At 39.7% G+C, this 25,380-nt stretch overlaps 1 protein-coding gene across 1 annotated transcript in view; it reads left to right on the top strand.

Annotated features, from left to right (window-relative positions):
• The window catches only part of LOC124158110 (polycomb group protein Psc-like), a 243,835-nt gene that overhangs the window by 162,074 nt on the left and 56,381 nt on the right, over positions 1–25,380 (top strand). The window contains exons 5-6 of the mRNA XM_046533290.1: positions 1,332–1,464; positions 2,309–2,506. Coding sequence (XP_046389246.1) covers positions 1,332–1,464; positions 2,309–2,506 — 331 coding nt within the window. The remainder of the gene's footprint in view (positions 1–1,331; positions 1,465–2,308; positions 2,507–25,380) is intronic.

Here is a 25,380-nt window from a genome sequence, read left to right as displayed (position 1 = left end):
AAATGTTCATTATACGTATGACCGAGCATTATCCTGTCGTCGCTTACTATTCCTATTATTAAGAAAGTGCGAATAAAAACTCGGCGAAACCAAGAATTGCTGTCGTTGCCTCAGTCGTTGATTAACTGGGAGTAAAAGCAGCTGGACAGTTTAAAATTGCAAACTTGAAAAAAAATAGGATCGTTTTGTGACTTAGATGTTTCCTCCCTGTTTTTATTCAATTAAAACTTAAAAATCAATCAAATATCATTACCTGTATGCATTTCATGTTAAAATGCTCGATTCTTGTCTACAAAATATATCTATGCACTATTTCAATGACAGGAAACATTAAATTTTCTCTATGGTTTGTGCTTTTATTTTGGCTAATAAATAGACTATTTTAAAATCTAACTAAGCCTTATGCATATAATGAGACCTCTATGAAACTATTCATTGCGTAGTTAATTCATGTGGCAAAAATCAAATAAGGTCATGGAAATAAATTTATTAGGTAGACGTTTGCATATTTCCATTTCAATTCTTCTGAGATTCGGAAAATATAAAAATTCAAGACTACCGTTTTTCGAATATCAGTTCCACCCAAAATTTAAAATATTTATTTTTAGGCGTAATTTTCCTTGTGCGTACCAATCTCTGCACTCCTTTGGAAAAAGCAAGGAAGAGGACGCTGAGTATTCGGGACACCTGCAAATTAATGGAATTAGGCCAGGAAATATCTGTTTCTCGCAATTAGTCCGCGAGAAATGAAAAAAATAACGATTTTATTTCTTCAAATGTGGCTATTACGGGCGCCGAACTAACTGAAACTAGAGGGGCAAAAACGTTCTTTTCAATTAAAAGGCAACTACTCTATGGGTAAAGTGATCTATTAAAGGTATAATTAGCCTCCCTTTTTCTGCACCTACTATACAATTTATTTGGCTACTCGGGAATTTTCTAACAATGTAATGGAAATAACTCCCCCTTTTAATTTATATTAATGTTAAGTAAAACCTGATGCTTTCCCGGCGAATATATTCGAAAAAGGCTATTCGGGCTTCCAGCCGGGTGGTCTCCCTCCATTCTGAGACGTAATGGAGGCAGAATGGAGGGAGACCACCCGGCTGGAAGCCCGAATAGCCTTTTTCGATTATACGAATGTTCTCTTCGCTCCAAAAGACCCGAATTGTCAAAGTTTTGGGTCAATACGGTTTATTTTCCAGAATCCTCGTTGGACAGAACGGCATTTGTTTGTGATGCGTGTTGTGCTAATGCTTCGAGCTTGCATGACAACGCCAATGAGTGAGCGTTGGCCGTGACATAATTCTCGTCTCCTCTCTTTTGCACAGCAGCGGCAAGGCGGCCGGAGGAGGCGGGGCGGGCGCCGGTGCGGAGGAGGAGGCAGCAGGCGCCGGGACCCCACACGAAGGCGCCACCCCACCCGCGATGACCGCGGCCGCCGCCACGGCCGACCAGCCAGAGGTAAGCTCATCGGAACGAACCCAAAGGGTTGTTATTTAAGTATACCTGAACTAGCCGTGGTGATTTACGGAGTCACCCGCAATGCACAAACTGTGCGAATTACCATCTTGCCCGGTATAGTCCACGAATATCCACAGTTTGATCATTTAGTTTTTGTTCCGTATGAGTTCTTTTATATATTACCTCAATTTGTAGAATATTTCATTCATATTCTCGTGAAAAAATTAGCAACAAATCATCGATGCAAAAACGAAACATATTTATTTTCAATTTTAAGCACCAATAACTTCGACAAATTAATCTAGGTTTTACTAATTTCAATTTCTCATCGCTGATAGTTCTATTTCCTATTGTTCAACAGCGTGACATCATATTTTTGAGGAGCCAATAAGCACCACTAATAAATTCATAGGTATTGATAAAAAATTGTCGCGTATATTCAGTCAAACAAGATGTATTGAGCACAGTTTTTGAAGCTATATATTTGAAATTACGTTCATATTGTCACCAACTAAGAAAACCTGTTTTCGCGTCAAATCAAACAAATCCTCCCCGTGAAGCGGGAGACTGTCACTGATTCACTCATAAGTACATTCGAAAGGGATATTTCAGTGACCTTTCATATTCTAGAACGCAACAAGATACTATCAGTATATTTTCATTTTTCTAATATCCGTCTTTTCTCCCACTCAAGGTGGAGATATTCACTTCATGCTTCAGTCATGAATTCAATCGCAAGGAAATGTTCACTGACTATTTATGTAGCAGAACCCAACAAGATATTATTAGTGTATTTATATTCAACTAACATTCGCTTTTCTTCTTCTTTCCCCTCGTTTCACAGAAGCCTCCGTCGCATCCGACCAACGGAGAGGTGACGAATGGATGCGGCCACTCGCCCCCGCCGCCTCCCAACGGGCCCTCGGCGCTGCAGCCCGCGGCCATCCCCAACAAGCGATATCTGCGGTGCCCGGCCGTCGTGACCATCGGCCATCTCAAGAAGTTCCTCCGGCTCAAGTTTGACCTAAGCGAAGCGTTCAGGGTGAGTGCACTGTTGCCACGAATGTCAGTGAAGTTGAACGCTATTTTCGGCGTTCTGACTAGGATTTTACAGGTCTCCTCCATTCTGCAGGCTTATACCGCTCCTGACAAAATGAGTTAGTGCCCTACATGCTACATAAGGCCGTTTATATAAATATTTCATCTATTTCCGCGCCTTGATTATGAAACAACAACATTTTTTCTTTTCCTGAGGCCTCAGTAATATCAATTTTTCCAGCCTTTATATCAACTCACCAACCTGTCTGTTTGTTTGTCTGTTTGTCTGGTACAAATCTTGTAACTCAAATTTGACTCACTTTCTGTGAAGCAAAAACGCTGAAATTTTGCACACTTCTTCATTTCCGATGACAATACATGAAAATATAACTTTTTCTCTCCAACCCCCCTTTAACCACCCCCCAGTCAACCTATAGCCCCCCAAAACATGTTTTTGATCTAAGAAGTTCCAAATGATCGATTTTCGTGTTTTGCGACCACAGTAAAAGTTATCCACTTTAGGCATATCCACATAGTAGGCATTTAAAAGCATAGGGGTGGCATTTTGAAACATAGGGGGCTTACCATTCACTGAAAATTTAATAAATATAGTGACTTTTTTAATACGTCACTTTTGGTTTTTCGGGGTCACTGAGTTTTTTTGCTTTGTGTCATATATAAACGTTGCTCATCCCCTGTAATCTAAATATAAAGGCTGGTTTTTAAAAAAAAATTTTTTATAAGAGGTATAAGCTCATTCATTGGCGGTATACAGTTGTTGCTGTTACTGGTGGAATTCTTCACTTTAGGTGATATTAAGTCAATTAACCTGGCTTAGTTGCTCTGAATTGGGCTTTAGTGTCCTAGTTTTGACCGCGGACTCTCAGGGCCATCGGACTGCAAAGGCCAATCCCAAGACCTTCTCATAGATTTTTTAATTATGTTGCTACCTAGGCTGCATTTAAATCGGTTTTCAGAAATGTCCGCAGTGCGATGATGGGTGTTGAGAGAGCCATTCATTCTCAGTATTTGTAAAGGAGTATTTTCGATTGCAAGAATAGCATTGGAAAGCTACGGATCCAATCGGTCATTTTGTCATGGCGAAAACAATTAATAAGTCATGCTTATAACTTCATGCTCTGATGACGTTGGACGACTCGTTCATCGATACGTCGGCCGTGATAGAGAACCTGACCCGGTGCAAATCCCGAATACCATTCCACGATACAATATGCCGGGAAAGCTTGCGATCACTCTTCATGCTTACGACGTATCACCCCTAGAAATTCATTCTCATCATTCTGCCCCCAGGGACACATTTGGCGACCTTTGTGTTTATTGATATGCGCGGCGGATTACAGCACATGCATTTGCCCACTAGGGAATCCTCAACTGTAAATATTCATGCTCAACGTACTTAGAATGTCCGCAAGGTACCGCTACCACGAATATTACAGAAGACGATCCTCAAGTCGGCCTCTAATTGTGTTGTCGCCCACCGCGTAATTAAATGGGTTTACAAAAGTCGCCACTCGCGTCGCTGACGGACAAAGTGATCCGAGTATCACGGAGAAATAAGGTATAATTTGGGGTGTTAACCGTAATTTAAACGCATGACGATGTGATCTATCAAACTCATAACTTTTCAATGCAATTCCTCAAAATACGAACATTAAACTGCAAACTTAAGGAAAAAAGTGGATCGCATTGCACTCATCACCGCGCCGCGGAAATTTTTAAAACAGTTTAAAATGCGACCGAAATGGCTACAGAAATCAGTCTTTTATGGGATGGAATTGGGCCTCCTCTATGCTGTCCCCTTGCGTATAATATTCCTGCTCTACGCAGTATGTCTGGAAGTGCCTGCTACCTTGTAGTGAATCCGCCATTTTGCCTTCCAGCCTCGGCATTCCATTGTCCTCAGGTGCCCGTTAATTGTGAATTTTGTGACGCGTTCTCCGCTACAAGAAGATAAGCGTTCTTCCTCGGCTCGATGATCGCGCTCTGAGATAGCGCAGAGCACTCGAACTCTTGTGTGCTGCTGGCGCGAGTGGAGAGAAAGATGTAAAAGAGATAGACGACCATGCAGTGTACACCTTTGAAGAACTGGAATGAAACGAATGGGCGAGGGAGTAATGATTCATTAGATCCGACTCGGGGATCCTTGAAGGAGTGCTCGCTCCTTTTTTTGAAAGAGCCGCTCACGGTCGTTTCGGCGGCGCGCGAGAGAGGCGACGTGGAAAGAGAGTGGCTTCCCGTAATTAGAATGATTGGAGCGGTGCGAGTCTGACGTGCTGTGGCGTTTCAGGGATTCGCTCGCGGTGAATTGAAGGAGTGGGACTCGCGAGTGTGCTCGCCCGCCTCTCGAAAGATGAAAGGCTGAGCAGGGGCGCCGACTTATAAAAAGTATTGGGGGGGCCCATATCCGAGGTCTTGCCCCAGGAAGAGGTTAAATTCAAAGTGTGTCGCAGCACCGAAACACTATCATGATTCACACCACCTAATTCAGTCAACCTGCTTCACCTTATAATTATTTGTTTTAACACATTGTTGAATTTATTTTAAAAGGTAACTATCGTCAAACATGGGAAATAAAAATTACCAATATATTTTTGTGATTTCACAAACCATAATATAACTTAATTATTTTCTTGAAATATTGAGGGGGCTCCGCCCCCCCAAACGAATCTTCGAGGGGGCTCGGGCCCCCTCAGGCCCCATGGAGTCGGCGCCACTGAGGCTGAGCTAAAAATGCACACCACCGCCGTGATATTACTGGAGAAGGTAGCGTCCCGCTCCTTCGAGACACATGTCCGCGAGTGTAAAATGTTGTTCGTGTGAAATGGCAATTTAAAATTAACAATTTTAGCGAAATACGTGAAATAATTCGAAAAATGGCAGAATATTACAAAAATTTATATTTTTAATAGTTATTTTTCCTTTTCATTATTTTTTTTGCTACCAAAATGCTAACTTGATTTGGATTTTTTTTTCAACTTACTCGAAAATCGCAATTTTATCGCAGGAAATTTGTAAAAGATGTAAAAATTTCTTTTTCGATGATTTTCTTTTTTTACAGTAATCTTTGTCCCGCTTAAGTGTTTGGATTATTTATATATTTAAGTATTCTACATATTGAGGTTGGTTTCCATGGAGTATTAGAGAAGCATTTTGGCAGTTTCTCCTCCCCCCATGGACTTCCCTCTTCAATACAAAATAAGGCCTACTCCATTTCATCCTATCAAAAAATCCTATTCTCTTCCATCCTCTCCCTCGTTTACCCGACATTCTACCCTCCTACACAGTTTTCAACGTCCTTCCCGCTTAGTACTCAATTCACTCCAAGCCCATTATGGTGGAATGCGATATTTTTATTTTCGTTTCTATTTGAAGCATACGTTTCAGTATTAGTGCTTTCATCTCGTACACCCCGAATATGATCATTAAAGGCCCTGTTCCGCAAACTATGCCAGGAGAAAATAAAAAGAAAAACAGATGGAAGATATTATTTTGACCACGTGGTCATGCTGGAGATCTCGACGCTTATATTAAAATTTATTTTTATGTCATTTCATATCTATGTTAAAAGAGGAGATGGAATTTATTACCGCAGCATAAAAATCAGCTTAGCTTGTTTACGTGAAGTACAGTCTCTATAAAAGCAGGCTCATGGATAAGTTCGTTGCTGTTGAGGACATTTAAGGTAATAAAGATTGTTTTCAGGGCAAATTAGACGGATAATGGATCGGTTTTAATGGTTTAAAAAGCAAGAGACCTGTCTTCAAAGGAAAGTTTGAGATATTAAACTCGTTAAGGTGGAGTTTCCAGATCAAAGTTATGCGAAAAACGGGGAAAAAAATGTGAACGTATTTTATAAGAAGTTAAATAACGAAAAATTTGTAAATGGAGGCATTAAATACTGCTCGGACAAATTATGGCTGCAGAAAGTGACTTCACCCCGCTGTTATGGTTATGAAGGAGGTTATTGCGGTCGCTGAACACCAATTTAAATCTAGAAAAATATAGGGAAAAATAACTTCTTGCCGTATAAAAAGCACGTTTTTCGTGAATAATCTTTCCACCCTTTAGAAAAAAACAACTTAAACAGAAGTACGTAGTCATGCCTGGTACTGATGTTGAAGGAAAAGAATCGTTACAAAGGTTTTCTTCCTTCTCCGTGATAGGGAGTTTAAAGAGAAACATGCCTGTCTGTCGGTTAGCAGTAACCTAATTATAAATATTCAAATACGAGCGATGCCGATAATTGAAATTAAAGCAACGAAGATAGTCTACGATTTTTTTCAGGCTTAAGAATAACATCTTCATTTTTTCTCAGTAAGTTGAGATCACTGAAATGAATTTCTACTCATATTTAAGAGACAGGCGGCTAATTACGTCCTTTCTCATGCTTCCTTTCAAATCCTAATCCTAAATCTTAACAAAATTTTAATGTCCCTTTTAAATCATAGTTGCGGCACAGTCAAATTAGAGACGCTGAAAAATAATTAGTGGGATAAGAAAATCACTTTCCCTCTGTAATTCGTAGCTTCAAAGCTAATTATATCGGTGCTGCTAGATGTTTTTTTCTTTCCTTACCTTCTTCAGACTATAATAAAAAATCTTTTTTGCCTATTTCGAGTCATCAATGAAAATAATTAAAGCTACTTCCATCGCAAAGGGCCCGTATCTAGTTTCATTGTCAGTAATATAGGCACCTCATTATTTTTCAGTTAACATGAATGTCCCGTTAGGTCCCGTCGCATGCTTTAGGCCTTCTTATAATTGGAACGTTAGTTAAATGCTTTCCTCTCCTAGTTTTATCCAATTTCTATTGCAGTCACAGGGACAGCAGCTTCAAAGAAAGAAGTTGAAAGAGAACACTAGACATATCCATGATGACTACAGTATTAGCTCTTCTAACATCTTTGTCCTGATAGCGGTTCACCAAGGATTAAATTTCAGATGCGAAGAACATTATGTGAGGGCATTTTAAAATCTCGATCTCACCACATTGACTCCCAGGGTAAAATTCGTTATAAAAATCACTTGGCTTACCCGGAATTATGTTTTCATGACGAATTTAACTCATGGTGTAAATATATTTTGCCCCAGTGCGTTACTGCGAACGAATTTACTTGTAACATACAGGTAACATTTACTTCGATCTAACGATGTATGTTATCAACTACTCTATGCTGGCAGAATGTGTGACGACCGATCCATTTGGAAGGAATGTCTTGAAGTGTATGGAAAACAAATTGTTGCATAGATAGAATCCACTGGTACAGCAGAATGATTGACAAGGATACACGGGAACTCGGAGTGGGCGGGAAACGTATTCTGAAAGATTTCGAGTGCGATTACTCTCGACGTGAAGTCGATCTTTCTTAAAGGAGAGCTCAGATTGCGCTGGTGGGTTGGGAGGCCGAGGGGGGTGGAGAAGGACGTGCACAAGGCGATCCCTTCGCCCGAGGAAAGGACGGAGTTGGAGTGGCAAGATGGGGAAGAGATTGAGCAGGCGTTGCCGACGTCCTTTTCGCTAAAGATTCCCACTTTCGTTCCGGTCGCTACCAATACCATCACAACTTCTACAATTACAATTCGCTGCAGTTATTGTCCTCACTTCTCCATTTTCCCCAAGATATTTATTGTTCTGTTGGAGAGAATAACTTTGAATGCCTTTAACATGATACTTCCCTATATACTTGTGTGTCTCCGATGCCAGTACAACTTCTACAATTACAATTCGCTACATTCACTGTCTTCACTACTCCATTTTCCCCAAAGTACCTATTGTTCTGCTGGGGAGAATAACTTTGAATGACTTTAACGTGATACATCCCTATATACTTGTTTGTCTCCGATAACAGTACAACTTATACAGTAACAATTTGCTATAGTTATTGTCCTCACTACTCCATTTTCCTCAAGATACCTATTGCAATGTCGCGGAGAAACAACTTTGAATGCCTCTAACGTGATTCTTTTCTTTATACTTTTGTAGCATGCATTTCTTGTAATTAAAAACTTGTATTTTTATCGCGAAAATCCAGAAAACGGTACCTCAGTCAAAAAATTTTGTCTTCACTATCGGCATGACTAATGGACCTTATGGAATCAAGTTATATCTTAATTAACAAACTATTACCATAGCTGGCTATGAAAGTATTGTAACAGGTCATTGGAATGAGGCAAAGCCTGGAAATCTCGTGTATGAGGGAAAATATATACCAGTACGCGCAAATCACCGCGCAGTCGGCTGGCGTCTTCGGTGCGGAAAAAAATTAGAAAATTAATAAATTTTGAAAAAATTAATTTTTTTAATCGGCTCTTAATCTTCAAAAATATTTAGTAGTGATCGAAATGAGATAGTGAGTAGCCCGGGGAAATGAAGACTCTCATCAGGAAGAAGTAGCGGATATTGAATGCAGGAATCCAGTAACAACCAAGAATGAATGTCCTGAATTCGTCGCGAAGCGGAAATACCCGAAGTATGATACCATCCGTGGAACTGAAGTGACAAGAAGAGATTCCAATTCTTCCAAATGACTCGTAATGATAAATTTCTCTCCTCTCCAGTGCTCAAGTACTTTGAGGCATAGCGTCTTTATTTTCCGGGTGTTGTTTGTGCAAGTTCTTTCGGTTCTTGTCTTAAATATTTGGTCACGGTGCGAGAATCCGTCGTCCAAATTTCTTTCTGTCTGTGCCGTAACGACGACATGAAGGTAACTTTGAATGGAAGTTAATGAGGCATGTCTCCGTCGTACCGGAATTTCGTTTTGTCCCGCCGAAGTTGTACATTTCCTTCAGAGGAGGGAGAATGGAGTTAAATTGTTCTATATTTGAAGGGCATAAGTTTGCGCACTAATGATGAACAGTAAAGAGACCTCGTATAAAACGTGTGGGACAAATGAAGGATATTAAATAGAAGATTTCATACTAATTTAAGATTTGAAGGGGTTAGAAGCCAAGGGGTATAAGTATTTCTTTTTTATAAATAGAGTTAGGTACAGAAATTGATAGAAGAAAGGTACAAAAACTGGTGGATAAGGGATACGTCGGAGTATCTGTGTTGTGGTGACATCGAGTGAAAAATCAAATGCACAACATACTAAATATCTAGTGGATCACGTTTATTTTCTGTACCCAATCTCTTTTTTATAATTATTTTTATATTAAAATATTACCCCTTGGATTCTCACCCCCTCATTTTCAATGTAAAAATAGGTATACATTAAAATCAAAGGAAGGGCTAAATTTTGGTACCGTTTAAGATATGATTTGGCATCAGTGTATAGTAATAACTATTGATACGGAGCTTCAACAAATATAAATGCTGAAATATTAGTAATTGCTGGTTTTTACACATTTTTTGTTTGGTTGATTTTGTCTCGGAGATAATGAAAGGCACAATGCTAAGACTTACGTACCGACGGCATCGCAAGGAAGAGAAGTTTGTAATAGAAGATACGGGTCACGTAACTCACATCATTTACTTTCACTCTGACCGAGCTGATAGCTATAATCCAAGTGATTGTCCGAAGCAGAAGCCTATCGAAACAAGCATGGTCTTCCCCTTGGCCGCGTTGAGTTCTTAGCCAGCTCAAGCGGAAGGAATTCGCCAGTGTAATGGCCCGCAAAATGGTCAAACACAACGTGCGGCAATCTGGGAAACAGCCTCCCCGACGTCAGAAACTCAACCAATTGGTAATAAATACGGCTGTCAGCAACCATTCATTATTTTGGTTGCAATATTTTAAGAACGAATTTATTTTATTCGCCCTTTTTTCTCTATCGATGTTACTAAAACTTGGGTTTCTTTATTTTTATTTTTATTCAAATAATGTATGGTTATTTCGAATGGTGTATAAATTCGAACTATTTAATGTCGCGAATAATACGCTTAATAATATGTACGGAAGCATATAGGACTTTGTATAATACTTTCATACCCAGATTAGGTATGGAAGATTCTGCCTCAACTTTATATGTTTTGAAACATTAGTTGTTTTGCCAGAGATACGAAGGAGGAATGCTTAGCTCCTAGTTTAAAAGAGAACTTGTAATACGCCGATTTCATCTAGACTAAAATACAAATACCATTAGGTTTCCTTACTCCAATAATTATCTCGCAAAAGAGGAAAATTATTATGTCTTTTGATACATCTCACTTCTAGTCCTTTTTAAGGAAAAATTAGCAATTATTATTAGCGATATTATAGCACAAGCAAGTGGTTTTTAAAAGTTCATTTCATATTAAAACGCAGCGTCGAAATGTTTTTAGTCGTCGTCATCTTATATAATGAAACATTTTACAGTCATTCTTTAAGTGAAGAAGTCGTATTGAATCAAATTCAATGCAAATTATTTTTGCTGAAACAGTGGAGAATAAAAAAATTAATAAAGTTGAACTCAAGTAATAAAGGGAAAAACGGCTTACTTCTGTGATCTCCTTTGCCAGCTCAGCGGTTTTCATGGCACCGACGGTTGAATGTTTCTTGAGATCAAGGTTCACTTCCTTTTTTATCTCTCAACTCGAGATGCAAGCGCCGGAAGAGTTACAAAACATAGCAGACGTCGCGGGCTCCTGGCGAATGAAAATCTGACCGGAAAATTTGCGGGAGTAAAGGGAGCGGAGAAAAAACAATGGAAAAACGCTGGCTTAATTCAATACCTGGCGGCAAACAACGGCGTATCCATGGCGACGACGTTTCATCGCGATTGTTTATTGCTCGCTGTTGGGGCCGATCGTAACCGCAGTTTTCTGCACTTGCGGGAGTCGCATCACGGGGCAAAAAATTAAATCCGATCTCGCAGTGTGCACCACACACGTTATAAGCTGCTGTGTAGAAATAATCCGAGTGCGGAAGCTCATAAAAAGGTGGCCTCTTGCGGTGCTCGTGAGAGACGTGGAAATGAGGTTAATTAATCCAAACTGCTAACAATACGTATCGATTATAACTCGTTATTCAAAACTTTGTTTACTCTTTTTTGGGGTATAAACTTTATTACTGTGTTAATCTGCATCCTAATATAGTATCTTTTGGTATTTGGGAGTCCTAACGATAATTTCTCCGAAGATGCCCGATCAAGGTGACGCTGTTGATCGTGGTATGAAACAAATTAACTGGGGCATTGGTGCATACAAAGTTTTTTATCATCACCTGCCCAAATTATACATAGAACAACAAAACTTTTTCTCAAAAAGTTAAGGTCCCTCCGGTAGGCGCTAAAATTCACATTGCAATTCAATGCTTCATAACACTGCTTTAATAGAGTTATTTAAAGCTTAATGAAGTATTAATCTCCGCGTATTCTCCCGATGAGCCTCTTAAGATTAATGCAAAGAACGACTCACCTTGGTGGTTATTACTACATAATATTATTATTATTAATTATTAATGGACAGTAATCAAGGGCGACTGCTTTGTGTTGTAAAAATCATGGAGCAGAAAATGTAAGCCACGCATGGTAAAAACAATAATTTCAGTACCGTAACGGAAATGGACATAATCTCACAATCAATTTAAATACGTCACCATAGTTTATCGGTTTTTTTCAGATATCTTAACGAATGCTTTCTAAATTTTTTTCTTTATAAATGCCCACTTATTTAACAATTGGCGGGTTACTGCAATAATGAATTCCAAATGTATTGAATAAATATAGAGTACAACCAAATCGGCGCTAGCATCCGAAGTCGGTATCAATTGAAATGTAAAATCCATACCCAATTTGCATGCATTACAACTTACGCTTGCTTTTTATCGTCGAAGGACGTCTTCGGTGAAGGCAGAATTCTCTTTTATGCAACATAGAAACACAAAGTTTTGACTTAAATATTTGTTTTGAATGGTGCTGTCAAGGAATCTCTCGAAGATCCCAGTTTATTTCCTCTCAAGCCTCTTTGCGAGTTGGTTCTGTCTCGCTTTACGGTTTTGGAAGAATTGAGGGAGAGAAAGAGGCTTTTTCCTTCTTGCTTGGGATGATGTCGGACCCCCTTTCTCTCTTTCTCCACCCTCTGAGCGAACCAGCTCCGGGTGGAAAAGGAGTAAAATAAAATAAAAAAAACATCTCCAGTCACATATCGAATCGTGAAGGCAGAGGGGGTGGGGCGGCGGGGTAGAATAGGGAGGGCGCGGGTACCCAAGACATCGGCGGCGGCAAACACCGTTACTTTCACCTCTCCGCCGGGGGAGAAGGGGGAGAGGGGAGGGGGAGAACGTACCCCCTCCCCTCTCACCCCCATTCTCTCTCTCCTCCCCCATCCCCTTTTTTACCCTCCTCAAACTTCCCCTCCACCCTCTCCTCAAGGCTCAAACTCCCTCTCACCTCTTCGCCGAAGACGGGTTTGCGGCCGAAATATCGGTGTTCACGCCGTTATTTAAACGTCAGTAACATGCACGCCCGCGTCTATATCACGAGCCGCAATCCTAGTAGCGCGTGGTGGCTCTCGGGGTCGTCTGATGGTGTGATAAAGTGGGTGCCCTATCCCATCGGCTCATCTCTCGGGGCGGATCTGCCGGAGGCAAGGACATCCCGTGTTCCGTGTCGGCATTTTTTTGTGATCGCTGCTACTGCTACGCAGACGTGCTTCTTTTTTTTTAGCCGCCGATGTGGCACATACACAGTTAGCAATAGCCATCAATGTTATCTAGCGTGTTGGTGTACGTAAGTGCGATATTTCTGGCATGTAACTTCTCCTCGTCAATCGTGGGAGACTGTAAAAATTATCTAAATGCCAAACTAGTAAAATTAATGCAGTATAATTGTCATTTCCCATACTATTTACGCTTTCGGAAACGGTGAGCCGTAGTTACTTATAAAAGACAGTAACTTTAACATCCTTGAGTGCCAATGAAAGTTTTGGATGATTCTGTCGAAATTATCAACCATTTTCTACCCTATTCAGTCATAGGGAAGCAGTGAACCATCATTAATGATAAAAAAGGGCAAACTTTAATTTTTTTACTGAATGCCAATGATAGTTACATACGATTCTTTTGAAATAGTTCGGAATGATCGTATCAAATTCAAGTAAAAAAATCCTGGATGGAACTTGAAATGATTTTTTTTAATTTGTAACTACCCTTTAGTCAGCAAGAGGTTGGCTTGGAACAAAATATATCCGTCATAAAGAACATCTGGACATGCACGGATCACGTGGATGACGTTGACATTTCGTGCCGCTATTAGGTGACACCAATATCCCGCGAACTCGAGGAGGAACGCGGTTATAAATCTACCACGACCGGAGATTCTAAGCTCGCGAGAAAGAGAGAGAAAAAGCCTCCGTTATGGGGATAGAATATTGTCTCTGTTTGTGGGATGCCGTGGTTATGTGGAGTGGTTGAGAAGTGGAGTGAGGTAGTGGAAAATATAAGCGGAGGGATGGAAGGCAAGAGGAAGGAGGAAGCTTCATTGTTTGTGGAGTGGGGGGAGAGTTTTAAAGTGGCGTACTGCAGCTTTCGTGCGAGCCCCAGCGTCGGCGGGTCGCCTTTTCATTCCACCAAAACCGAACCACTACTCCTGCCCTTTTCTTCTCCACTCTCAGCAGAATGCAGTGTATTTATTTTTCGTTGGAACGTGCAGCGGTGGAGTGCTCCGTGTTTTTCACGAGAGTGAAATGAGATTAGGCAGCTGTGGGGGTCACAATCTATTTGTTTTCTTGACCTCCCGCGGGGTCAAGAGGTGAACTACCCTATTATTCTTGCTAAACGTATTAGATAGTAAAATCGATTATTTTAGAAGTTCGTTCATTCTTATTGTTGTTATTATAATCCTAAATTTGGTATACCACAGCCCTCCATATCTCACTATCCATTGCCAGCTCTTTTACCTTATGAGGCACTTCTTGCCCCTATCCTTCTGTCTCTGTCCTAGATACATTTCCCTATTTCAGGAGTAACTTGGTGGAAATGTTAAACATTCCTAATGGAGTAATCAAAACTTTTTAATTTCCAAAATTATTTCTAAATTAATAGGTGTTTATTAGACCAAGAAGCATATTCTCTAGTTAAAAGTTTTTCAATGCAATAAGTAGGTTTAATAGCTATAAAATAAGTATTGAACTTATGTAGTTATTTTCTGATGTTCGAAAACGGTATAGGCTGTTTATGTAGACTTGATTTTCATCGTGCAATGCTCCTCCGACGAAAAGAATGAATCTGTAGGAAAATACGAAATTTGGTCAAGAATTGGTAGCCATAGTACTGCGCTTTAATAAATGCCTAGGCATGTCATAGAATTTGACTGCATATAATCTCATTCGTGCTTAAACGATTTTTTTTTCTATTCGATGCGGGGAAGAAAATTTGTTATGAAAAGAACGTCGTCGAATCCAAGAGGTTAAGTTTTTTCAATTTAAGCTATTTAGTTCTAATAACCATGCAATCTGGTTTCCTGGAAGTTTTGTTGAAGGGTAAATAGATCGTCTTCCTGGATTCAATTTTCATGATGATTGAAAGATGATGCAATGATCTTTCCAGCCAAACATAGCAGAGTAATGCGAAAGGAATTGGGTATCCTTCATAAATTCTGTCCAACAACTGACGAAGTTCTTTAATTTTTATGCAAATTCATGCTAATACTTAGACAGTAATTTTGCTACCTTCATTTCACTTTTCGTTGTGCAGTGTTTATCACTGCTATAGTCCATAAAAGAGCGGACGAAGTTCTTTAATTTTAATCCAATTTCGTTCAAGTACTCATGTAAAATGCCTGCCCTGATTTCACCAATCGCTTTATAGTGTTCTTTGTTGATATAGGCAGTGGAAGGACGGACGAAGTTCTTTGAATTATACCCAATTTCATTGTAATACTTACTGTTATTTTCCTGTCTTGATATCACTTTTCTTTGTTGAGTATTTCAACTGATTGTGAAGACAGCAAGCCCATCTTACAAACACCCATATTAGCCCGATGACTTTCTGAGTCTCGTACTACATATAGGTAAATTTCCAATTGCATTTACGTGCGACACGGCCGCCTGTGGTGACTCTGCACCTTTTCCTTTCCGAATGCAACGATGTGTTCCCTGCACTGTGGGTGTATGCATGAATGTAGTTGCCGCGTACGTTTCCATATGCGATTGGCGCATTCACCTCCCGTCTCTGAGGGACATTAGCGTCGATCGTTGAATTAAATACGGCCGACGTGACCTTTCGGCGCGTGCATTTAAATATGTCCTCACGGAATAAAGAAACACTCTCGGTGGCTTTCCCGACGAGCGGCAATGCCGCGAGAGGACCTCTCACACGCGGTTCTAAACTTTCTATCCATTATTGTTGCCCACATCCTTTGATGGCTTAATCTGTTTTCGTGACGTGTTTGAAACAATGGAGTACAAACATTCTGCGTGCAATTGACTTTTATCTACTCGAATAAATGTAATTTATATTAAATCGTGAGCATGCTGGAAGAGACTGTCGGTAAATTTTATTTGCCAGCAGCAGTTCACCATGACGACTTTTTATAGCCTATTATTTATAAATAACTAGTTGTATGCTGGATGAGGATACTTTTTATTTCCACCAGAGGAAATAAATTTGCTTTTCATGCTTCGTACTCAGTTTCACCTTGCCTCATCCCTTATTTATACTTCTCATAATCTATTATACATATTGAAACCCAGCGTCAGCGCAAAATTATTTATGTACTTGTTTCCTTTTGTGCCATTGTTTTTTTACAGAGATATTTTGAGAGAAAAATTTGACAAGCCCTCATGTAATGAATGCAGTCATCTTAGAGTAAAATAATAAGTAACACCGTTCTGTTATCAAAGACAAAACAACGGAGAGTTCGTAATGCATGATCACTTGTATAGCATCATTCAATTTCGTTTTTGGCGTAATTAATTCCGCCAATAGAATTATTTTCGTGAATGGATTAAGTTAAGATGTACTTTTGGCTTTAAGATTCCCCATTATTCATTATGAAGGCATGATTTGATGGTTTACGGTAGACTTACCTTGATTTCCCTGTGCAGAGTGAAATCGCTTGTATTCCTCATGAATGTTCAGACAGGCTGCTACCTTTTCGTCTGGTTTTATCTGGAAAAAACGAGAACGTGATGTATTATTAAACTAATTGCTCCTCTGTTGATGAACTGATGGATGTATCGATAATTTACGGAGTGAAACATCCGTCTAATTTTTTTCTCAAACTATTGTCATTAACACGCGGAATAAAAATTAAGATTTTTTTAAACCTGCTATAGTAACATAAATGGTGCCAACTTCTTTCCGGTTAAAAAAAAACAAAATGTGAGCGAATTTAAAAAAAAGAGTTGATATTTTCTCGCACATAAATTTTAAAGGCCAATAAATACGTTTGGTAAAAGGTTACGCTGCAGGCAGTGGGAATATATGTCAGTTGGTTAAAATGATAAATATGCATAGTGGTTAATTTAAAATAGATGCAAATTACAAGAAGTAGTAGGAAGTGTAATTATGAATACCTTATGACTGTGATAGGACAGTGTCTAGAAGATTACCTTCAAGTATTTTTAAATTTACTCAGCCCCTATATGTTGGAGATATTGTAGGTAATAACACACACGCTAAGGATCGAGGTAACGCTTTATTTTGCCATTTCTCTGTTCAGGTGGACTCGAGTTGCATCGGAAGAATTTAAAATTTCTCTCTGGTTTTTGTCATTACGTCCTGAGGGCGGGCCCGTGATCAATAATGATCAGTGGTTCTGAAACGATAATCAGCAGGAAAGCGGGATTTCTTTGGAGTTTTTCTCCCACCAAACCAGTTTTGAATAATGGATTAAGTTGTTTCGGAGTATGCATAATTATGGGCCAGAAAAACCGTACCTAAGGCGAATTTGAAGAAACCTTTATGTTGGAATTGGATTGACTTTAACTGTACCTATATATTAAAATTTATTCAGCGAAAAATTCTAATAGCGTAGGCACTCATTAATTGATTTGCAGATTTCCAGACGTATATACGTATTCGACGACTGTTTCCCCTAATGAAGTAAACTTTCCCAGTATTGTTTTAGGATAACCATCACATTACAACAATTCCTTTTCCATGAAAATTTCCCAAGCGATAGATCAATTAAAACATGTCTCCTATTTTGGAGGTTATTAATCCATAGTAGGTACAAAGCTGCATCCAGTTTTATCTTAGTAAGAGACGTTACCATAGTTAATTCTTGATTCAGTATATTTTACTAAGTGAAGCTTTCGTGTATGGATGCTTAGTGGGTAGTTCAACCAAGAGTATATCGAAGAGGCTTGCAGGTCAATTATATAAATGCCATTTTCGTGAATGTTTATTAACATCGGTTGCATCTTATTCTAGTTGGTAGTCGCTTACTAATTGGACGGCCGTTTATTTGGCCATTTTACGTTAAAACAATTACTTCGACCATTGCGTCATTCACATTCTTTGAAGCTGAATCTGAGTGAAACCTTAGGATTTCACGGAGAGATATTTTCCAGAACTTAGCAGAAAACACTTTGGTGTTTTAGTTGCAAAAAAGTCAGCGGAAGAGGCAATGCAATTTTGCCCTGAGGGCAAGGATTACGTGGATCGGGTAGGAGTGACTCAGCGAAGTTGAAGACCAGAATGGGCAAAAGAGATTGAGAACTCTAAGTAAACAGGCTACGTGTTTAATTATGCAGGTGAGGGCTTGGAGCTGTGGGCGTGGAGGTGGGGGAAGGGTCTAAGGGAGAGTTTGGGAGGGGAGAGGAAGGCTAGAGGTGGAGGCGGGACAGCAGCTCTAGGCAGACGTAGTCAGTTGCTCGGGTTTTCAATCTGAAATGAGGAAAGAAGCGTGGCGAGGCGAAAAAAAATGTTTGCAATTATATTTTCGAAAGTATAAAATTACTTCATCGTGTAAATTTTGATTTTAATTGCATGTTATAACTAACCAATGTGTACGTTTAGTTTCAACTGGGATCTGAACGAAAAAATGATCAGTAACTGCGTAATTGGATGCCAAATTTTGCCGTATTCGATAGAGCCTTAAGTTGCAAGATAAGACTTAGCCTTTACATCCTATTTACGTCTGATGAAGCCTGTAAGATAGAATAATTGTTTTCAAAGGTAGCTACGGCAATCTCGGGAAAAAACACTTTACGCGTGTATTTTACTGAGCGTTCCAAAAAGAGCAACACAATCAATAGCTATTTTTTATGACTAACTCTGAGAGGGAACGAACTTACAATCGTACTAGGGAACAAACAAGCCTTGCAGCCAAACGGAAACGGAATGCGAGTCTATGACTAGGTAGTTGAAAAAAATTACATGGATAAATCTTTCTTACTCGATTGATGTTAAGTTTTTACGGAAAATGATTGAAAGTGCCGCAATTTTAAGTTTTAAATCAATTTTCGTTGCTTTTAAATACGATATGATGAATCATGATCACAAAACATCCTGAAAATTTCCAAAATACATTGCATTAAGCCGACCTATGTTTAATCAAATCATTGCCATTCGCTTAGTAATATCCTTTACAAAATTTGTAAAATTACTTTGGGAAGTTGGCGATGTGATTGGCATTCTCACGCATTTCCACGAGCCATTTTCCGAAAAGTTACAATATTTGATAATTTTTACTGTTGATATTTTAACCAATGAGGTAGATTTACATGGAGCCTATCGCGAATCAACCCGACTGTATATCATCCCCAAATTGAGCTTCCCTCTTCATTTCCCAGTAAGCCCTACCCCCGTTCACTCTATCTATGATTCACATCCAATTCCTCTCCTTTCCATGTTGACCTAACATTCTTCCTCCAAACGCGAAATAACATCCTATCCCGCTAAGTACTCGCTCCATCAAGACCCTCTGTCTCCTCCGGTTTCCTCTCCTCTTCCACCATGTGTGGCACTATACCGTTCCTCTTCCTTTCCTTCCATATTTATTGCACTCATGGGCGTACCCAGTGAGGGGAAGGGGGGGCAGCTGCCCCCCCCCCCTGGAAGCAAAAATCGCCAAAGTCTTTTAGCAAAATCAGTACTGAATTGAAAGGAAAGTATTCTACAAATTTTCTTTAAACACACGAAAAATAATAAGTATTAGCATAGAGTAAGCATATTCAATTGTTACTCTATGGTATTGGTATAAGACATGTAACGAAAATAAAAATATTTTTTTAAGGAAATAAGCTTATCAACTGATGTAGCGTTGTTATAATTCTCTTAACATGTTGGTTTCAATCGCCTTTTCATGCTAGTATATCGCAACTTGGCTTGCCTACCCTAGACCATGGCTTGCCCCCCCCCCCCCCCCCCCCCCCCGCCCCTTAGTTATGATCCTGGGTACGCCCGTGAATGCACTCCTGTATTATTTAAAAATTGCGCTGTCGCACCAGAACGTCTTCTAGTGGAAAAAATTCTCTTTGAGGAGGAAGCTCGGTTTGAAGGTAGTAAGGTAAACGAGGTCGGCAGCGGTATGACCTTTGCGGTGGTGCACCCTTCTCATTTTAGTGAACCACTTAACCGCATCTGTGGCACTAACATCTCTGCCGGCTTCTTGCTTACGTCAACTCAAACCTCTCTCTCTCCCTTCAAACGACTTCCTCCGGTGTCTGTATTCGCTTCACCGGTGAGTGTAAGACCACCGCGCGCCGCGTTGCATGCCGGGACGGGCTCCCACCACTCCCCTTTCCTGCTGGCGTCAACTCCGTTTCCAGTCGTCATTTGTCTTTTTAAGGAGCAGCGGTATAGGTGCTGCAAGTGCTAAGGTCGCCCAGTGTGGCTTCGAGAAGTATCGCACTCTTTATAATTCGGGAGGCGAAAGAGGAACACTGGTTAAAACCACCTGGGGTGGTTTCCATACTAATTTTAGTTTTTTGGGAGAAGTCAGAACTACTTGGAGAATGCGATATCCCGTTGAACATTATGCTAGGCTGTTCACCCCGAGAGAAGTCCTCTTTGATATTATTGGTATTCCATCGTTCAATATAGGGCAATGTAAAAAATGAGGATGTCATTTAATATTGTCCATCCTTGCTTCGTCGGGCTTATTGAAATAGTAAAGACATGACTCGATGATAAAATAACCGCAGGTACTTAGTGTTGCGAGGATTGTATGCGTGTAAGCACGACATTAACGACGACAGACGCGGCTGGAGAACCCGAAAATTAGCAGTCATCGTGAGCAACGCCGCGGAAACCTACGCACGAATGTCAGTATGTAATTCCGTTTGTGTTGTTGCATGATTTGGATGGAGGTGCCATTACTGGAAGTAGAGAAATCGTTCGATGGCACTATTCCCTATGGCTGAATGTCACGTTCTTGTATCTGTGGTAGTGGACGGAGTATAATAAATTCAGGCATCTAATTTTCCGACATCGTCATTAAGGCTCATAGAGAGTAAGCAAAAAACGTTTTTCTTATTACATCAGACAAGAGCGCATCACAATACTAATGTCTTATGCACCTGAGCCTCTTATGTGTTCCACTACTCTACATCTTAATGCTATAGTTATTTGGTATACGTACGCGTATCATTTGCGCAGATTCGAACGTGAATGTGGTAGGATTTAGCAATTATTTCAATATCCGCTTGTCGTTATGAACGTCAACTAATTTAATTCAAATTGGTCTTCGAATTTTAATGCAGCATCTATTCGTAATCTGCATTGAAGTAGGTTTAAGGAAATATGATCGTTATTTAGCCCAAGGGATTTGCTGCTTTCAATCAAATATGATGAGGGCGAGACAGCAGGGGATTAATTTGAAAGTGGGTGAGAGAGGCCGCTGAAAAGGTTTATGGTTAGCTGAGGAAGTGTTACGAGGGATTCTCCCAAGGAAAAGGATCTGGCAGGTGGGAACCGGTCTCCATCCTGGGCCGCGCTTCTTATGATTGATTACCTTTGACAGCGTAATGAACTTATTGTTAGCGTTTGGTCATTAAACAGCTTCCAATGTTCTTTTACTTTGCGCTTAATCGCTAATCATTTTTATGGACACCATTTTCCGTTAATGGTTAATTGAAGGTATCCAAAAAATAGGAGTACCTATATATATTTTGATCATGGTAAAAGAAGATTTGCCAGATATTGATAATTATTGCAGAGCCTGACAGTTCTAGGTCCGATCAAATTAATATCTTTTTATGTCCACCTTTTTTGGTGACTCAGGTGGTAGTATTAAAATATTTTCAGGACGGATATCTGGCGTCTGTTAAGGCGAGAGGAACGGTGGGGTTGTGCGCCGAATTTTTAGAACCTCAGTTATGGTATTGTATTAATAACGCAAGTAAATAGACTGGCTCACTGCGGTCATAGTATCAGAATTACTGGCTTTAGCTAGTTGTTTGCCATATGTGATGAATTTTCGTCGCCCATTGCTTCAAAATGTTAACTGTTTTTAAGTCATTAAAGAATTCAATCATCGTGTATCAAAATTGTATGATTTTTATTTCTGAAACCCTGGTGAAGATTAAAAATCTGTATAGATATTCGCTATCTGTTTGGATAAATTCGCGATATTTTAATTATGATTATGCGTGAAGTCAAAATTTTACTCTCAGGTCCTGGGAATGTTTTTCCGTGGTCAATATTGCAGCGTGACAAGCGAGACATAAAAAATGGTGACACTTATTTTAACTATCGATGTTTATTCTTTGCAAATGAGCAATAAAATGTTACGTGGATAGAATATCGGAGGCTTCGGACGAATCCGCCCAGACGTCTGCAGCCCAGTATTTAGTACCCGAAGTACCCGGGAGCCTTAAAGTCGACCGTCAAAAAATATCGTCACGTGATTTTCCCCCGACCAATGTGACCAGGCATTTCTGTTGAAGTTAATGAATTAACCAATTGCTAATTTAAATTAAAATAATTAAGCAAAAGGGTTGCCAAGGGCCAGAGTTATTGATTAGTTACAGGATAAGATAAATCAGTCAAAAAGACAACAATGGCATGTATAATTTGAGATTAATAAGATCATTATGTACATTAACACTGTGTCTAATAGTTATTTATGGAGCAGAAGAAGCATTAATTAAATAATTTCCACCAAGGCCTCGCGAGGCAAAAGGTGGTGTTTGGTACCTGTGATAGGATGTAGAAACAATGCCCCGGACGAATCGTCATCTTCCGTGGATTGCTGGGGCGTACCCGGAGGCCGCGAAATGTGCCGGGGGAACATGGATGGGGGGTGGGAGAGTGGGGGATGACCCAGTGCGGGAGGAGTTGACTTCCCGAGGCGTTCGTCGGGACAAGAGTCACGACATGCGGCGGCGAGGGGCGCGGCGGAGTCGAATTTATCCAAGTGTTACATTTAAGGACACGGCGGAGCTACGCCGTGGGATCTCCCCGCCTGCTTTGTTTACGAGAAGCCATTCCATTCTTCACCCCTCCCTCCCTCCCTCCCCCCACTCGAGATCTCTTGGCTCGCGGCCAGAGAATTGCAAAATGCGAGGAAGGGAGGAATAGTGGGGGGAGTCTTTAGTCAATAGTGGTGAGGATGTGGAGGTTTGGAGTATGGGGAAGAGGAGGAGGCTATGCACGAGATGGGACCTGGGGTTTTGACGTAGCGAGAGGGAAGGATGATTAGTAGCAACAGCAACTTATCGTCATATACATAAGCAGGCATCTATGTTGGTACCACCATTAATATTGATTATAATATCTTCTCACTTCTCAGAGGTTGATTAATATGTTTTTTGAGTGATAGCGTCTATATCGATACCTCCATTAATACTGATAATAATATGTTCTAACTTCTCACTGGCTAATTGATACGCTTTTAAATTTACTATAAATAATTTTTAATCCAGCGTTTTGTATTTTATCAAAACCATCATCGGAGCCATTATCATTAATGTGAAAAAATACGGAGTGCAGAATAATTAACCTCCCCCTCGATATTTTTGGTGATGAAATATTTATCTTAAAAATATTGATCGAATTTTGAGAAACAAGAGGCAATTTTTGCAAAATACCATCGGTCGAAATAAAACCCTTCGCTATAGATAACACGAACTTACAACCCGTCGATATCGATAAATTGTTCTATTGGTTAAGCAGGGTTTAAGCGTCGAAGTTCGCAGCTACAATAGTATCGCACATGTATCGATTGTGGTTAATTTCGATAGTAATCGTTCCAGCAACGTGATTAATATTAAGCAATGTTTTCAGTAATCGATTTTTCGGTGATAAAGTCAAAGTGATACGATCAAACCCTTAAAAAAACCCGGAAGTATAAAAATACATAGACCATCAGCAACCGTTAGCCGAACCACCGATACCAAATTTCCCTATCTTTTCGAAAATCCTTTTTCAATATAATCAAAACCATTTATGACAGCATTGTTTTTACGGAGCGTCAATTTGTCAGATTGAGGCTTAGTAGCTAAGGAAGGGAAACATTTGTTCACTGGGAGTTGGGGTATAAGGCTCTCCCTCATGTATAACAATGCCTGCATCTACCGCCAATCTTCCCCACCCTCCATTTGGCTTGAAAGCTGTGCGTAAACGCCCTATTTATGGTCGATACCAAGCCATGTTCCACGCTTTGTAGCCTCATCCATTATTTAACGACAGGTATTATGCACACATATGCAGGCTCATTGAAACCTCAACTTGAAAGGAAACTATGGAACCTTTAGATTCTTATTACGGGACCGATTGGAAGATTAAACCCACTTAACTTTACCCACTACTGCTACGTCGGCGAGATTGATGGTTTCTGTACGATAATTAACGATATTTAAGGGAGTATTCCTTGCACTACAATTTATAAACCTCAGAATATAATTAAAGAACCCTTATTTGGGAGAATTTAAATATAATGTCAATAATCTGGAGAGTTATCCAGTAATGACAATGAATAAGGTCGTAAATTTCCTTATTCACTTCAAACATTGCACAGGTTGGGATATGTTTTTAAGTGAAATCAATCCTTCCGCTTCTATCATGATATAACTAATTTGAGTCTATCAATTTGTACATTTTTATAGACCCTATAAATTCATTTAAATTAATCTCCCAATACCTATTTTCCACGGATGAATATATTTGTACTTCTGTTCGTCGAATATTTTTCGCGCTTGTTCAAAAGCAAAGAGATTCATGGATGCAATCGGTTTCTAAACCTTGCAATTATATTGCTTAAATTATCACCTGTATAATAAATTCTGTAAGTGTTAAAAATTAAGCATAGGGAATCTTACTTTTGTTGCTTATTGTAGCTTCGTCATATATTAGTTATAAAAAAATATCGAAGAAGATATCAGGATCGTCTTTGTCCCATAGATAGATTCCCTTTTGAAATCGCGAAGACCATTAAAGGCAGACGGTAATCAAAAGACCCTTGCTTTGTTTTGCATTTGGGAATTGATACTTTTTTGCATAGGTTTTTCATGAATGCATGAGAATGCAGTTGTTTCGTCTTACGCGGAAAAAAGGGTGTGGTAGCCCTTGAATGGTGGCTCGTTGTCTTAATCAGCGAAAGAGCTGCGGACGGTCAAAGCGGTGAACGATAATTGGAGGGCGTGAATCTCATGCTTCCATCGACAGGATAGTAATTAGCTGAGGGAAAAGGGCGTGGGGTAGCTAAAGAGTGTGTTGGGTACAAATTAATGAATAAAAACATTTACACCGAGCTTGACAAGTTATGCACAATCCTTTGTAACCCCTAGTAATTCTTTTCCGCAATAATGGGCGTCACTAGCCATCGAATCACTCGGTTTTATTAAGTAAACATTTTTGTTCCCAGACAGAATACAGCTCCTCGCTTTTGCTTGAGAATTTGACTTTTTAATTACTATTCTGAATTATTTTAGGCTTTGAAAGAAGTTGTTTCATTCAAAGTGCATAATTATTTCATCAATTTGTGAGACCTCGTTTCCATTCCCAATATATCAAGCAACCTTGAAATGCGGTGGATTTTAAAACTTCT

The sequence above is a fragment of the Ischnura elegans genome, chromosome 4, assembly GCF_921293095.1.
Source record: "Ischnura elegans chromosome 4, ioIscEleg1.1, whole genome shotgun sequence".
Classification (NCBI taxonomy): domain Eukaryota; kingdom Metazoa; phylum Arthropoda; class Insecta; order Odonata; family Coenagrionidae; genus Ischnura; species Ischnura elegans.
The sequence above is the reverse complement of the archived record's forward strand: the minus strand, read 5'-3'. Positions and strand labels throughout refer to the sequence as shown.